At 36.2% G+C, this 14,681-nt stretch overlaps 3 protein-coding genes across 7 annotated transcripts; all 3 read left to right on the plus strand.

Annotated features, from left to right (window-relative positions):
- Window positions 1–272: 272 nt before the first annotated feature.
- On the plus strand, window positions 273–2,104 carry LOC116143552 (peptidyl-prolyl cis-trans isomerase CYP28, chloroplastic). The gene is made up of 3 exons (XM_031429004.1): window positions 273–788; window positions 856–1,095; window positions 1,744–2,104. The coding sequence occupies exons 1-3, from the start codon at window positions 296–298 to the stop codon at window positions 1,950–1,952; spliced, it is 942 nt and encodes a 313-aa protein (XP_031284864.1). The 5' UTR covers window positions 273–295; the 3' UTR covers window positions 1,953–2,104.
- A 3,597-nt stretch (window positions 2,105–5,701) lies between these two features.
- LOC116143530 (homeobox protein knotted-1-like LET12) lies at window positions 5,702–10,039 on the plus strand. Of its 3 annotated transcripts, none has more exons than XM_031428977.1 (6): window positions 5,702–6,336; window positions 8,086–8,206; window positions 8,902–9,095; window positions 9,163–9,294; window positions 9,378–9,514; window positions 9,593–10,039. In XM_031428977.1, the coding sequence occupies exons 1-6, from the start codon at window positions 5,854–5,856 to the stop codon at window positions 9,630–9,632; spliced, it is 1,107 nt and encodes a 368-aa protein (XP_031284837.1). In that variant the 5' UTR covers window positions 5,702–5,853; the 3' UTR covers window positions 9,633–10,039. The 3 variants fall into 3 exon arrangements, with proteins under 3 accessions (XP_031284837.1, XP_031284839.1, XP_031284838.1); XM_031428979.1 differs by having other exon boundaries at window positions 5,703–6,336; window positions 9,604–10,039; XM_031428978.1 differs by having other exon boundaries at window positions 5,704–6,336; window positions 9,596–10,039.
- A 1,857-nt stretch (window positions 10,040–11,896) lies between these two features.
- Window positions 11,897–13,874, plus strand: LOC116143597 (homeobox protein knotted-1-like 2). Of its 3 annotated transcripts, none has more exons than XM_031429055.1 (5): window positions 11,897–12,041; window positions 12,737–12,930; window positions 12,998–13,129; window positions 13,213–13,349; window positions 13,428–13,874. In XM_031429055.1, the coding sequence occupies exons 1-5, from the start codon at window positions 11,987–11,989 to the stop codon at window positions 13,465–13,467; spliced, it is 558 nt and encodes a 185-aa protein (XP_031284915.1). In that variant the 5' UTR covers window positions 11,897–11,986; the 3' UTR covers window positions 13,468–13,874. The 3 variants fall into 3 exon arrangements, with proteins under 3 accessions (XP_031284915.1, XP_031284917.1, XP_031284916.1); XM_031429057.1 differs by having other exon boundaries at window positions 13,439–13,874; XM_031429056.1 differs by having other exon boundaries at window positions 11,898–12,041; window positions 13,431–13,874.
- Window positions 13,875–14,681: the final 807 nt, after the last annotated feature.

Genomic DNA, 14,681 nt, shown 5'->3' on the forward strand with positions numbered 1-14,681 from the left:
ATAATCCAAAATAGGACTTTGAAGTTCGATTTCCTATTTTTCCTATTTGAACATCTGTAATTTAAGTTGGAGATCATGACGGTGGGTTGATGCGCTAATCTCTCTGGACATCAGGCACCTTGGTTAAACAAAAAATATTTGATGGGTTCTATTTTAATATATTAATATAATTATATTAAATAATACTTGGAATAAATTATATCAAAAACCAAATATCATTTTGTACCCTTCCATTTACTATTATATGCACATTCTCATATATTTATTCCCCATAAATAAATAAAATGAATAATTTATGTTTATCCATCTAGATTTTAGGCCAATTAGGAAGGCCCTACTTCCCTCCGTTTCCCAAACTCCACCGATAAAACTTATCTCTCAAACCAGACCAAACCCGCCATGTCTCATGGCCTCCTTCACTCCACCACCGTCACCGCCATCTCTCCTCTCTCCGGCAGCCACACTCTCCCGCCGTTCCCTCCTCCTGCTCTCCTCCTCCTCCCTCTCTCTTCCTCCACAACCACCCATTGACACCACCATCACCGACCGTATCTTCATGGACTTCTCCCTCTGCCCCACCTTCTTCCGCCCTGAACGTGACTCTCTCTGCACTGACTCCACCCCTTTAGGCCGCCTCGTCATCGGCCTCTATGGCCACCAAGTCCCCATTACCGTTTCCAACTTCAAGTCTATGATTACTTCTTCCACTTACAAAAACACCCTTGTCCACAAAATCTTTCCCGGTCAGTACTTTTTGGCCGGACGCCAGGGCCGCAGAGAAACCAAAGGTACTCTCCCACAACCATTATATGTTTTAATTTAGTTTTTATTAATATAAATAGGTACTTTTGACAGGTGAAGTACACCCGCCATTGGAGTTTTTGGCTCGAAACACTGAGACTGTGGAGTCTAAGGCGTTCATGTTGAGGCATTCAAGAGCTGGCGTTGTTTCTCTGTGTTTGTCTGAGAATGATGATGAGGAAGAGATAAAGCTGGATCCTGACTACAGAAATGTTGAGTTCTTGATCACTACAGGGCCTGGTCCTTGCCCTCAGTTGGATAGCAAGAACATTGTCTTTGGGGTGGTGCTTGAAGGTCAGTTTTTGATTGAAGTAATGGTTTCTGATTGTGTTTTTTGTGGGCTAATTTTTGTTTGTGAAATTGTGATGTTGATAATGAGGTTTAGTGCTTGGAAATGTTTGAGTTATTTGTTCAAAATTTAAGTCATTTTCAAAGGATTGATTGAATCAAGTTCTCCTGATTAAAAAGTGAATTGTATTTCATTTTTTTGTATCTGTTCACCACCGTTTGGTTGATTGAATTCCTCCAACACTGGACATGGCGTCGGTATACAGTGTCTGTATTGACATTATTGCAACGCAATCTGTGCGTTGGAAAAACTCGATGTTTCTGTGGTGAATCTGTTAGACCAAGCACATGATTCTAGTAATCTTTAGCGTTTACCTCTATTCTTTTACATGAATTGACTCTGTTTAGCTTTGCTAATTCACATCAATTTGCAATCTAGTGATGCTGCATGAGGTTAAAGCCTCTGCATTTTTCAAGATAACACTCAACTGATGTTTCTTTGGATCCATTTGTTTGCAGCCTGTTTTTCATGAATTGAAAATGTCTGCATTCATTTCAGAGGCCAATGCATTGAATACACTTTGTAGATTCTGCATATATGGTATGCAGTTTCATTATTAAGCACTTTGTTCACCTCTCATTCGAATTTTCCAGGGTTGGATATTGTCACGGCCATTGCTTCCATTCCAACATACAAACCATCCGAAAGAATCCAGCAATACAATGATCTGGCGGGGTTTCTCGGAGACAAAAGAGCTCAGCAAGCTCGCACAATTTGGAATCGACCTCTTAAAACTGTGTACATAAGCGACTGCGGCGAGTTCAAAGTCACAAAACCTTCTCTTTCACCCACTTTACCTTAATCCCATTATTCATTTGTTCAGGCCTTCTGTGGTAACCACTTCTGTATACTCACTCTTGCATGATATGTAAAATCTTTTCATCTTGAGAAAGATTTTGTACTCAGATTAGTCCATAAATTGGAAGAAATTACATCTCTTGAAGATCCTTGTAATTTAGTTCACAAGATGGGGAAAAAGGTTGTGTTTTACCTTGTAAATGAAATGACCAAGTATTCATGTCTAACTTTGGTAACAGAAGCACATCTCAATCCTTGAACAAGCAAATATTGAAACTATAACTAATACTTACACACTGCAGTCTCACCATATCATCATGTTGAAATAATGATTTGGTGAGATTGTTGTTTAGACAGTTAGAGCGAATTGGAGATAGTATGGATAGGCATACGATCTCAAGTTCGATTTCTTATTTGAGCATCTGCGATTTAAGTGAGAGGTACGCGTAAATTGACCCCGAGTGCTTATAGGTGCAAAAGAAACCAATCCCTAAAAATCAACATGGAATAGAGGTGCAATTTGGGGCCAGGCAAACTAATGTTGGGCCAAAACCAACACATGGTGAAGGTCGAACCCAGTCCATGAACAAACAAAAGGTCCTTATTCTTATTAGGCCTACCAAATAAAAAACCTTGAGAATATTCCTACACCAAATGTGTAATTTGTACACGACAGAAACTGACCCAGTGAACAACTGTAATAGTAAAATGTAGTTACCCAAGAGAAGGGAGGGGTGTTGGTTCTTACATGATTTTATTAGAATTGGGTCCAGTGCCCTTCAATCAAGTGACAATGTACTACAGAAGATAATGGAAGGGGACCACGGTGGCGAAACAGCATCCCGATTCAGAGCCTGAGCTTGAAAAGGTAAAAACACAAGGCAAAGTAATAGGAAATTGAAATGAGAGCAGGGCAGAGGCGAAAGGCAGGTGGGCTATAAATGTTTAAGAAAGGGAGGGGACCAAAAAAACTTACCTTCCCTAGCTCACTGCCATCTACAATCAATCAAAGTGAAAGTTTCAAGATTCCTTTTATCTTCCTCTGAAATCTTTTTCAAGATGATCATCATCACTACTTCATCTCTTTCTTTCTTTCTTTATCCATCCTTCAAACAAACATTATCACTTCTTTCTAATTTAATTTTATACCACTCACCCAACAACTCACACCTCTATATTAATGTAGGGTTATGGATAAAATCATAGTTGTCGGTTTAGTTCTCGAGAAAACTTTTGATGACATAGACACATATAATTACAACGTATTTGCCCGATATATATATGTATCAAATAATTATTAGTTTTTATGAAAGTCTTCGATAGAGTAGACACACAATTCATTATATGTGTGCACGTCGTATATATTGATGATTATCTCTATATTAATGTACGATTATGGATAAAATTAAGAGTTGTCAGTTTAGTTCTCGAGAAAATCTTTGATGAGACAGATACATACAACATATTTGCACGCTATATATATGCTATGTACTATAGAATTATTAGTTCTTGTGAAAGTCTTTGATGGAGTAGACACACAATTGACAATATATGTGTGCACGTCATATATATTGATAATTATCGTTTATAGACAAAAGTATACAACCACTTAGAAATACTTTTGATGAGACAGATACATAATCAGAGCGTGTTTGCACGTTATATATATATGTTATTTTCTAAAAAATTATTAATTCTTGTGAAAGTCTTTTGATGGAGTAGACACAAAATTCACAATATGTGTACACGCCGCATATATTGACGATGGGGTACTACTATATATTGAAGAATTATTGATTCTAGTCAAAATATTTCTAAGTGGTTCTGCTCATTTTGAACCACAAATTTTCTAATGGTTGCACCAAGTCAATAATATGTTTATGAGATAACACCCCAAAAGACCTAATTGGTTTTCTACTAGAAAAAAGAGACAGAATTGTTGCCTTGTGATTTCTGCACATGCAAAAAAATAAAGGTCCTATTCATATAGATAGAAAGAAAATCCAATCAACGAATCCCAATAAATAACATTTATTCTTAATGTCAAGACTAGGTCAAAACTTTGAGTTTTGGTGGTAGAATTGTAATTTTACTTCTAAATATCTAACAAAAATTCGGGAAATAAAATATATATAAAAAACAAAACAAAAAAAAGTTGCCTAATAAATAAGTCAAGCTTTCTTGTCATTACCTACTAATAATAATAATAAAGAAATGAAACCCTACTCTCATCTTCCCTTGTCTAATCCATCAAATTAAAGGAGAAAGACAAAACCAAGTGTTGAGCTTAAAAATTTACCATTAGTAATCTCTATCAACACATAAAATAGGAAATAAATGTACTGTATTTATCCCAATATGATCGTGACATTTTATTGATAATATTATATCCAAAACTCAACTTCAAGCATGCTAATGAATCAAATCTAGGATCGTCAGACTTTTTCAACTCTAAACCTAGACTCGAGATTCAAATCCATATGTATTGTTAACGTGTTTATATCACATTAATTATTATAAAATAATGAAGAAATCACGACTTTGTATACGCATTATTATGTTATGTTAATCATAAAACTTGTCTCATTAAAGTTTTAGATGTACAAATCCTCGAGTCTGTAGGGGTAAAATTGTATTTTCCAAATCTGAATGCGAAAATTTTCAAACTAAATAGTTAGTAGTAGAAGTAGGACTAGGAGAGCTACGTCGGTGAGAGATGAACGGGGGGAGGGGAATGTGGGGCCCACCACTAAGTGGGGACCACGAAACAGGCGCGCGTGAAGTCTGTGATATTGTTCAGCCGCCGGCACCTGTGGCTGTGTGTGTCCTGCTTACTCTCTCCTCAAAGATAGAGAGAACCGGTGGTAGGACAGTCCTATTTAGGTGTGACGGGTCGAGATCCTATTCGACCAGTTCTTGGCGGGTGTTCCCAAGATGGTCCCCACAGTTTTGTGGTCCATGAAACCTGAAGCCGACACGTGTCTCACTGTACGAAACGCAAAATCGCCCAAGTTAAAGCAGGCAACAAATCAAAACACAAAAACAACGTCAATGTCATGTGTTAATGTTGTGTTCTGTGCGGTAATTTTTGGTTGCTGTCTGCGGTTAAGTTAACAGTGAGTGCAGTGAAAAAGGTCGGAGTGGAGTAAAGAGGTACAATCTGGTCAGCTGATTGAAAGTACAAGCATTTATTGCCTTCACGTTTGGCTTGAAGGTTTCTAACTTGACTAATCAAAGCAAATATTAACCAATAACAGAAATTTGTACTTCATAATTTATGTGTGGTTAAAGATGAAATTATTTAAATGTAAATGGGTATTGGGTAAATTAGAGGGTAAAAGGAAAAATTCTTATCCGAGATGGGTTCATATACGATCGTTTAATGACAAGACGAGTTTAGATATGTGGACCGTGATGTTCAATAAAAAGATAACGTTGTCACATTATAGTATTATACTATCAATTATGAACTGCATGCACGTATAATCGTCTGATATATCTGTCATATATACATATTAGACGATTATAACCATGGTAAGAAATCTACAAATAAGTTATTGTATATTTGTATATCTTCTAGGGTGAGTAATTGGCATCGTATATCTTATGAAATACAATGTTCATATACAGTATAATATCAAACAATTGGACGTATTAAATAACGTATAAACAAAGGTAATACCACCTGCTTTTGTCTTTAGTATAACACATCCTCCAATAATAATATCTCCATTAAACCCCCCACTATAAGTCAAAGTGTGATCCCATTTTCACCCACCTCGTTCCTTTCAAAATTTGATCTTTATCTAACATTTTTTTTTTCCTTCTTCAAACTCTGTCTCAGAGCAACAACTTCCATTTCATTCTTGTTGCATGTAAACCACTTTCTTTTACACTCAAATCTAATGGCTTTTCACGACCCAGAAATGGCCTTTAACACCAAAGACAACATGCAACAAAGACTTGACATTCTTCACATAAATACAACTACTTCAACAACACCACCAACATCAGCTTTAACTGCTGCCAATCCTCCTCCTCCACCACCACCAACGTGGCTCAACAACGCGATTCTCCAGCAACAAAACGATGACGTTGACCACCACCACCACCAGGGTTCAGTTTCAGCCCCCAACAACAACAGTGATAGTAACAACTCTAGAGAGGACTGGGAGAGTGTGAAATGTAAAGCTGAGATATTAGGACATCCTTTGTATGAACAACTTTTGACTGCACACGTGTCTTGTTTAAGGATCGCCACGCCTGTTGATCAGTTGCCAAGGATTGATGCTCAGTTAGGTCAGTCTCAGGATGTCATGGCTAAGTACTCAGCTCTTGGAAACGGAGTTGGACACTTGGTTGACAGTAAGGAGCTCGATCAGTTCATGGTTAGCTTTTAATTATCTTAAAGTTTTCTTTTTTATGTTGGTTTTTAGCTTTTTTATGCATCTTGATTATGTTCTTGTTGGTTTTCAATGTGAGATGAATTAGAATTTTTAATTTTTGTTTTTTTTTTTTTGGTGGGGTGGGGGTTTTGGGGTTTTTAGAGGGTAAATAACGAAGAGTGTGAGACACCCTTTTTAGTTTACTAGGTTGGTGTGTGAAACCCATGTTAGGTTTGAGACTTGAGACTTGAGAGTTTCTTAATGTGTGATGTTAAAGGGGGATGTGAAAAGGGTAGTGAGTTTTTTTTAAGTGGATGATGATGATGATGATGAAGAAGAAGATGATGATGATACTTAGGTGGGGTGTTTTGTGTGGTATGTGATGGCATCATTGGAAGAATCATCCTATTGGGTACACTTAATAATTGAGCTTTTGGGGGTGCTTTAGAGAATCTCTTTGTTGATGATCATCTTGTCGTATTACTCCACTTGATAGATGGGTTAGTATACTTAGTCCTTCCTCTTTTGTTGCGTGTTGTGGAATTTGTGCTTGCTTCACAGAACCAACTTCAAGTCTCTGTGCTAGAGGACTGCTTTTCTATTACTCTATTCCACACTCTACCAACAAGTTTTCAATGCTCTTGTTTTGTGAATTGTTTTTCACCCTTAAGTAAATCTGTAATTTAAAGTGTAACTTTTGTTTTTGTTTGAAAATTTGCTTCTTGGTTAATTAAATGCTTGTGAAAATATAAGTTAGCCTTTTGCAAATGCAGAAGTGTTGGTTGTTATTGTGACACTAGAATATTGATGGCCCAGTTTATCTTTTCCAACTATCAACATCCATGCTTTCTTCTCTGTGATGAGAATGGATGCTATCATGCTGAAGATAAGGTTCTGGGATCAAATTTAAATTAAAACTTCGATAGATAAAATACAAAACTGATTTGTGATGGCATATAATGGAAGAACTTTGCCTATCTTTATTGAATATGTTAGTCGTTCTTTAAACTACCCTTAACCTTTTCGCTATTTGAAGTCATCCTCGATCTGCTCCTGGTAGTCCTCTCTATATGACCTTTGTTGATGGTGGCTTGCAATTAGACAATTATGGTCTAGTCATTGGTAGTTATTTTCTCGTTGTAACATCTTAACCTTCTCTGTGATGTGGAACCAAAATGTAGAACTTTTCTTGAATATCAATTTTGCATAAACTATACATCAAAAGGCCTGATATGCTCAAATTTGAGGACAAAATTTTTTCTGAGCAGAGGAGATTGATACAAAGCATACAAAGACTTCCAGACATTGTTCATGTTTAACTTCATTTGTAGTTTAAAAGATTATTTCAGAATTAGAAAATATTTATGAAATGGTAGCTTTTTATATCTCTTGAGTAATCTTAAATTTTTTCCATGCTTGAGAATCAAGCTATATGCACTTTTTTGGATTCTTCATGTCTATGTTCATTGTTTCCTTTTGACTCAACTATTATATATACTTCAATTAGTGATTAATAAAAGAGGTCGCAGATTTTGTGTTTTGGATGAGTATTTTCCCATCTATATCAAGCATTAGACATAAAAACTCTCAGGTTATGGTTAGGAATTTTTCTCTTGTGATGTGATAAATTATGACATTTCGCTTTATTTACGGTTCTTTTGACATAGACATATCGTCTGTAGACACATTATGTTCTTTTTCATCTGAATACCTTTTTTTTCCTCTTCCATTTCTTTGTTCTTTCTGATGTAGACACATTATGTTCTGTTGCTCTATTCCTTTAAAGACCAATTGCAACAACATGTCCGTGTCCATGCAATGGAAGCAGTAATGGCTTGTTGGGAGCTTGAGCAATCTTTGCAAAGCTTAACAGGTATTACTTTACTCTGGTGCTTCTTTATGTGCAATATATATCAGATCTCAAATATGTTTATTAAACAAAAATGTCATTTTGCTTCTATAAGTCTAAAAAAAAGAGGATAAGACAATATTTGATATTACCAACTTTCATTTAGCCTCCTTCTATCCGGTTAAGGGCCTTGTAACATCAAAGGAATTCTGAGAACTTGCTGTAGACTAGCAATTTACTTATCAGATCAGTTTCTGTTGTTTCCTAGCAAAAAGAAGAAAAAAAAAATCAGTTTTCTGTTTAGTGGAATTCTTTTGTTTCAACTTTAAACAATTATGTATATTATATGGAGAATCAGAAATTTCAATTAATATGATATGATAGCAAGTTGATGTAGTGCTTATTGGCTTATGGACTCTCTTATGAACTATCAATTGATTTTCCTGCATGTTATAGAGATTGATTTTCTTGCTGTAGTTGTCTTTGACATCTTGTATAAGTGTCTTCCTTAACTGGTAAAACCTGAAATTATAGCTCAGAGAAACTATAGGACACCCTCCTTTAGCTTGGCCGCAGATAGTAGCCCATTGAGTAATGAAAAGTATACTCAATCTTACTCTGCTCTCTTTCATTTGAATCTCTTTATCTCTTCACTCTCACCTCAGATTAGATTCAGATCAGAGTTCTCAACTTGATACTAAACCTTGGTGCACAAACAGGTGTATCCCCGGGTGAAGGCACAGGTGCGACCATGTCAGATGATGATGAAGACCAGGCAGATAGTGACTTAAACTTGTATGATGGAAGTCTGGATGGGACTGATAGCATGGGATTTGGTCCTCTTGTTCCAACTGAAACTGAGAGATCGTTGATGGAGCGTGTTCGGCTAGAACTGAAGCATGAGTTGAAACAGGTAAGATGCATAAATTATTTTGGTGTACTACTTGATGGTGCAACTGATCCGATTTCTTTTTTTTCAGGGTTATAAGGAGAAGATTGTGGACATCAGAGAAGAAATTCTGCGAAAGAGAAGAGCTGGGAAACTGCCAGGTGACACCACCTCACTCTTAAAAGCTTGGTGGCAGTCACATGCTAAGTGGCCATACCCAACTGTAAGTATATACAACTCTTATATAGCCATCAGTTCATTTCAACAGCTTCTAAAACTCCTGTTTGGAACTACTTATTTTTGCAGGAGGAAGACAAAGCAAAATTGGTGCAGGAAACTGGCTTGCATTTAAAGCAGATAAATAACTGGTTTATAAACCAAAGAAAAAGGAATTGGCATAGTAATCCTTCATCTTCTACTTCTTCGAAGACCAAACGCAAGAGGTAGGCTATTAGTTGATCTCAAGTGTTTCTTGTATCGAATCTAAATTTTGTACATCTTCCAACTGTACTTTGGGAAAGAAGTAATGCAGGTAAGTCTAGCAGTGAAAATTTCGTGTAAAGGAAGGATTGAAGCATCACTACCAGGTTTCACTTCATGTCTACTTCTTGGTGGGAAGCAACATCAGATCACTTGTTAGGGGCACAATGCAACTGGAAGGGAAACTTATGAAGACTGTTAGCATATATCTGCTTTACTCATACATGAAACCTTAATCATTCAACTAAACAAGGCTGCCTTTTTATACTTACAATAGCATTCGACTCAAACGCTGATTAATTCCTATCATGTATAGATATGCTTGAAGACCTCTGTAACGCTTTATCATTTTAGAGGATCAAATTTCAAGCATTATGAGATTAGAACAAAATTCTTCTGGATGGCTTTTCTTGATCATGGTCCCTGTAATTTGAGAAAACTTTGCTTTATGGTTTTATATCTGTGAATAAGAATGCATTTTAACTTGAGTTCTATATGTAGTCTATCCTTTTCTCAATTCTTAGCTGTTTTTCTCCTGGATAGCTGCTCAACTGGGCTGAACTAAATACTCCAATGCAAAGCTGAATGCTCATTGAAGACAATGACATTGAAAATTCAAAAACTCTTGATATTTTTCTTCATCAGCTTAGGTTATGATATTGCTATTACATCATGTTTTAACTTCTATAATTTCCTGAAAATTTGGATGACACTAAACCTCCAAACTCCACTTGTAAAATTTCGTGAATCTGTGGGTTGATATTGATAAAAGTGACTTCTGCAATCAAACAGCAGTAGAGTAGTCTGGAAAATATGATGTGATTCAATGGAAACTTAAATTCAAGGGGAGGACTTGGAATCTTAAGACAATTGCCTCAAGTTGCTATCTCTTCTGCCAGTCTGAACATTCACCAAACAAGTTGAGCAATAAGGAATTATTTACAGAGTCAACAAAATAACAAGCAATCCAAAAGTTAGTTGAAGTTGAAGATATTGCTGTTGACTAATGAAACTGGTACACCTTATTACTGAATATCTTAGAAGTATATACTAAATAGTCCAAAAACAAACACAACCCTCTTTCTTGAATTTCAGAATCATTTTATTTTAGCATTGTTGATAAGGTCTTGAGCAAGTTAGGGAGCTTTGTATGTCAAGAAATTTCATCAGTATGGGGTGTCAGAGATGACCTGAAAAAACTTGAGGACACTTCTGTCAAAGCTCTGATTTTGGATGCAGATGAAAAACAAGTTGAGTCACCAGTTAAGAGGTCGGCTGGAAAAGCTTACTGATGCTTGTTCTGATGCAGAAGATGTGTTGGACGAGTTCGAGATTGAAGCTTTACAAAGATAAGTCATTGGAAGAAAGGTATGCAACTTTATTTCATGCTCAAATTCACTAGCTTTTCGTTTCAGGATGAGCCATAAAATGAAAGAAATTAGAAACAAGTTTGATGAGATTGCAGCTGTTAAGGCTAAATTTCATCTCATCCACTGAGATGAAAATAGGCCTGTTGTGAATAGAGGGAGGGAAATGACTCACTCCTTTGTGCTTGTGTCAGATGTTATTGGTAGAGATAAAGATAAAGAAGAGATTGTGAAATTATTGATAGATTCGAGTAATGGCGAAATTGTGTCCATAATTCCCATTGTGGGAATAGGAGGGCTTGGAAAAACCACACTTGCGAAAATGGTGTACAATGATGAAAGGGTGGATAAGCATTTTGAGATGAAAATGTGGGTTTGTGTCTCGGAGGAATTCGATTTGAAACAATTGATGGTGAAGATTATTAAGTCTGCAACTAATAGAAACTATAGCAAGTTGGATGTAGACCAGTTGCAAACAATATTGCAGCAGAATTTGAGAGGAAGTATTTACTGATATTTGATGATGTATGGAACCAGATTCCAGAAAAATGGATGGAACTGAAAACGTTGTTAATGGGAGGAGCATATGGAAGTAAAATTATTGTAACTACGCACAGCAATCGAGTTGCCTCAATTATGAGCACAATGAGAGATGCTAATGGGTACAACTTAAAAGGTCTTCCCTATGAGATTTGCTTGTGTTTGTTCATCAAATGTGCATTTAAGGAAGGACAAGAGCAACATCCAGACCTTATAAAAAATTGCAGAAGAAATAGTGAATGTGTTTTGGATGAGTATTTTCCCTTCTATATCAATCATTAGACATAAAAACTCTGAAGTTATGGTTAGGAATTTTTCTCTTGTGATGTGATAAATTATGACATTTCGCATTATTTACGGTTCTTTTGACATACACATATCGTCTGTAGACACATTATGTGCTTTTTCATCATCTGAATAACTTTTTTTTCCTCTTGCATTTCTTTGTTCTTTCTGATGTAGACACATTATGTTCTGTTGCTCTATTCCTTTAAAGACCAATTGCAACAACATGTCCGTGTCCATGCAATGGAAGCAGTAATGGCTTGTTGGGAGCTTGAGCAAGCTTTGCAAAGCTTAACAGGTATTACTTTACTCTGGTGCTTCTTTATGTGCAATATATATCAGATCTCAAATATGTTTATTAAACAAAAATGTCATTTTGCTTCTATAAGTCTAACAAAAAGAGGATAAGACAATATTTGATATTACCAACTTTCATTTAGCCTCCTTCTATCCGGTTAAGGGCCTTGTAACATCAAAGGAATTCTGAGAACTTGCTGTAGACTAGCAATTTACTTATCAGATCAGTTTCTGTTGTTTCCTAGCAAAAAGAAGAAAAAAAAAATCAGTTTTCTGTTTAGTGGAATTCTTTTGTTTCAACTTTAAACAATTATGTATATTATATGGAGAATCAGAAATTTCAATTAATATGATATGATGGCAAGTTGATGTGGTGCTTATCGGCTTATGGACTCTCTTATGAACTATCAATTGGTTTTCCTGCATGTTATAGAGATTGATTTTCTTGCTGTAGTTGTCTTTGACATCTTATATAAGTGTCTTCCTTAACTGGTAAAACCTGAAATTATAGCTCAGAGAAACTGTAGGACACCCTCTGTTAGCTTGGCTGCAGATAGCAGCCCATTGAGTAATGAAAATTATACTCAATCTTACTCTGCTCTCTTTCATTTGAATCTCTTTATCTCTTCACTCTCACCTCAGATTAGATTCAGATCAGAGTTCTCAACTTGATACTAAACCTTGGTGCACAAACAGGTGTATCCCCGGGTGAAGGCACAGGTGCAACCATGTCGGATGATGATGAAGACCAGGCAGATAGTGACTTAAACTTATATGATGGAAGTCTGGATGGGACTGATAGCATGGGATTTGGTCCTCTTGTTCCAACTGAAACTGAGAGATCGTTGATGGAGCGTGTTCGGCTAGAACTGAAGCATGAGTTGAAACAGGTAAGATGCATAAATTATTTTGGTGTACTACTTGATGGTGCAACTGATCCGATTTCTTTTTTTTCAGGGTTATAAGGAGAAGATTGTGGACATCAGAGAAGAAATTCTGCGAAAGAGAAGAGCTGGGAAACTGCCAGGTGACACCACCTCACTCTTAAAAGCTTGGTGGCAGTCACATGCTAAGTGGCCATACCCAACTGTAAGTATATACAACTCTTATATAGCCATCAGTTCATTTCAACAGCTTCTAAAACTCCTGTTTGGAACTACTTATTTTTGCAGGAGGAAGACAAAGCAAAATTGGTGCAGGAAACTGGCTTGCATTTAAAGCAGATAAATAACTGGTTTATAAACCAAAGAAAAAGGAATTGGCATAGTAATCCTTCATCTTCTACTTCTTCGAAGACCAAACGCAAGAGGTAGGCTATTAGTTGATCTCAAGTGTTTCTTGTATCGAATCTAAATTTTGTACATCTTCCAACTGTACTTTGGGAAAGAAGTAATGCAGGTAAGTCTAGCAGTGAAAATTTCGTGTAAAGGAAGGATTGAAGCATCACTACCAGGTTTCACTTCATGTCTACTTCTTGGTGGGAAGCAACATCAGATCACTTGTTAGGGGCACAATGCAACTGGAAGGGAAACTTATGAAGACTGTTAGCATATATCTGCTTTACTCATACATGAAACCTTAATCATTCAACTAAACAAGGCTGCCTTTTTATACTTACAATAGCATTCGACTCAAACGCTGATTAATTCCTATCATGTATAGATATGCTTGAAGACCTCTGTAACGCTTTATCATTTTAGAGGATCAAATTTCAAGCATTATGAGATTAGAACAAAATTCTTCTGGATGGCTTTTCTTGATCATGGTCCCTGTAATTTGAGAAAACTTTGCTTTATGGTTTTATATCTGTGAATAAGAATGCATTTTAACTTGAGTTCTATATGTAGTCTATCCTTTTCTCAATTCTTAGCTGTTTTTCTCCTGGATAGCTGCTCAACTGGGCTGAACTAAATACTCCAATGCAAAGCTGAATGCTCATTGAAGACAATGACATTGAAAATTCAAAAACTCTTGATATTTTTCTTCATCAGCTTAGGTTATGATATTGCTATTACATCATGTTTTAACTTCTATAATTTCCTGAAAATTTGGATGACACTAAACCTCCAAACTCCACTTGTAAAATTTCGTGAATCTGTGGGTTGATATTGATAAAAGTGACTTCTGCAATCAAACAGCAGTAGAGTAGTCTGGAAAATATGATGTGATTCAATGGAAACTTAAATTCAAGGGGAGGACTTGGAATCTTAAGACAATTGCCTCAAGTTGCTATCTCTTCTGCCAGTCTGAACATTCACCAAACAAGTTGAGCAATAAGGAATTATTTACAGAGTCAACAAAATAACAAGCAATCCAAAAGTTAGTTGAAGTTGAAGATATTGCTGTTGACTAATGAAACTGGTACACCTTATTACTGAATATCTTAGAAGTATATACTAAATAGTCCAAAAACAAACACAACCCTCTTTCTTGAATTTCAGAATCATTTTATTTTAGCATTGTTGATAAGGTCTTGAGCAAGTTAGGGAGCTTTGTATATCAAGAAATTTCATCAGTATGGGGTGTCAGAGATGACCTGAAAAAACTTGAGGACACTTCTGTCAAAGCTCTGATTTTGGATGCAGATGAAAAACAAGTTGAGTCACCAGTTAAGAGGTCGGCTGGAAAAGCTTACTGATGC

This window comes from Pistacia vera, unplaced genomic scaffold (assembly GCF_008641045.1).
Source record: "Pistacia vera cultivar Batoury unplaced genomic scaffold, PisVer_v2 Contig430, whole genome shotgun sequence".
NCBI lineage: Eukaryota > Viridiplantae > Streptophyta > Magnoliopsida > Sapindales > Anacardiaceae > Pistacia > Pistacia vera.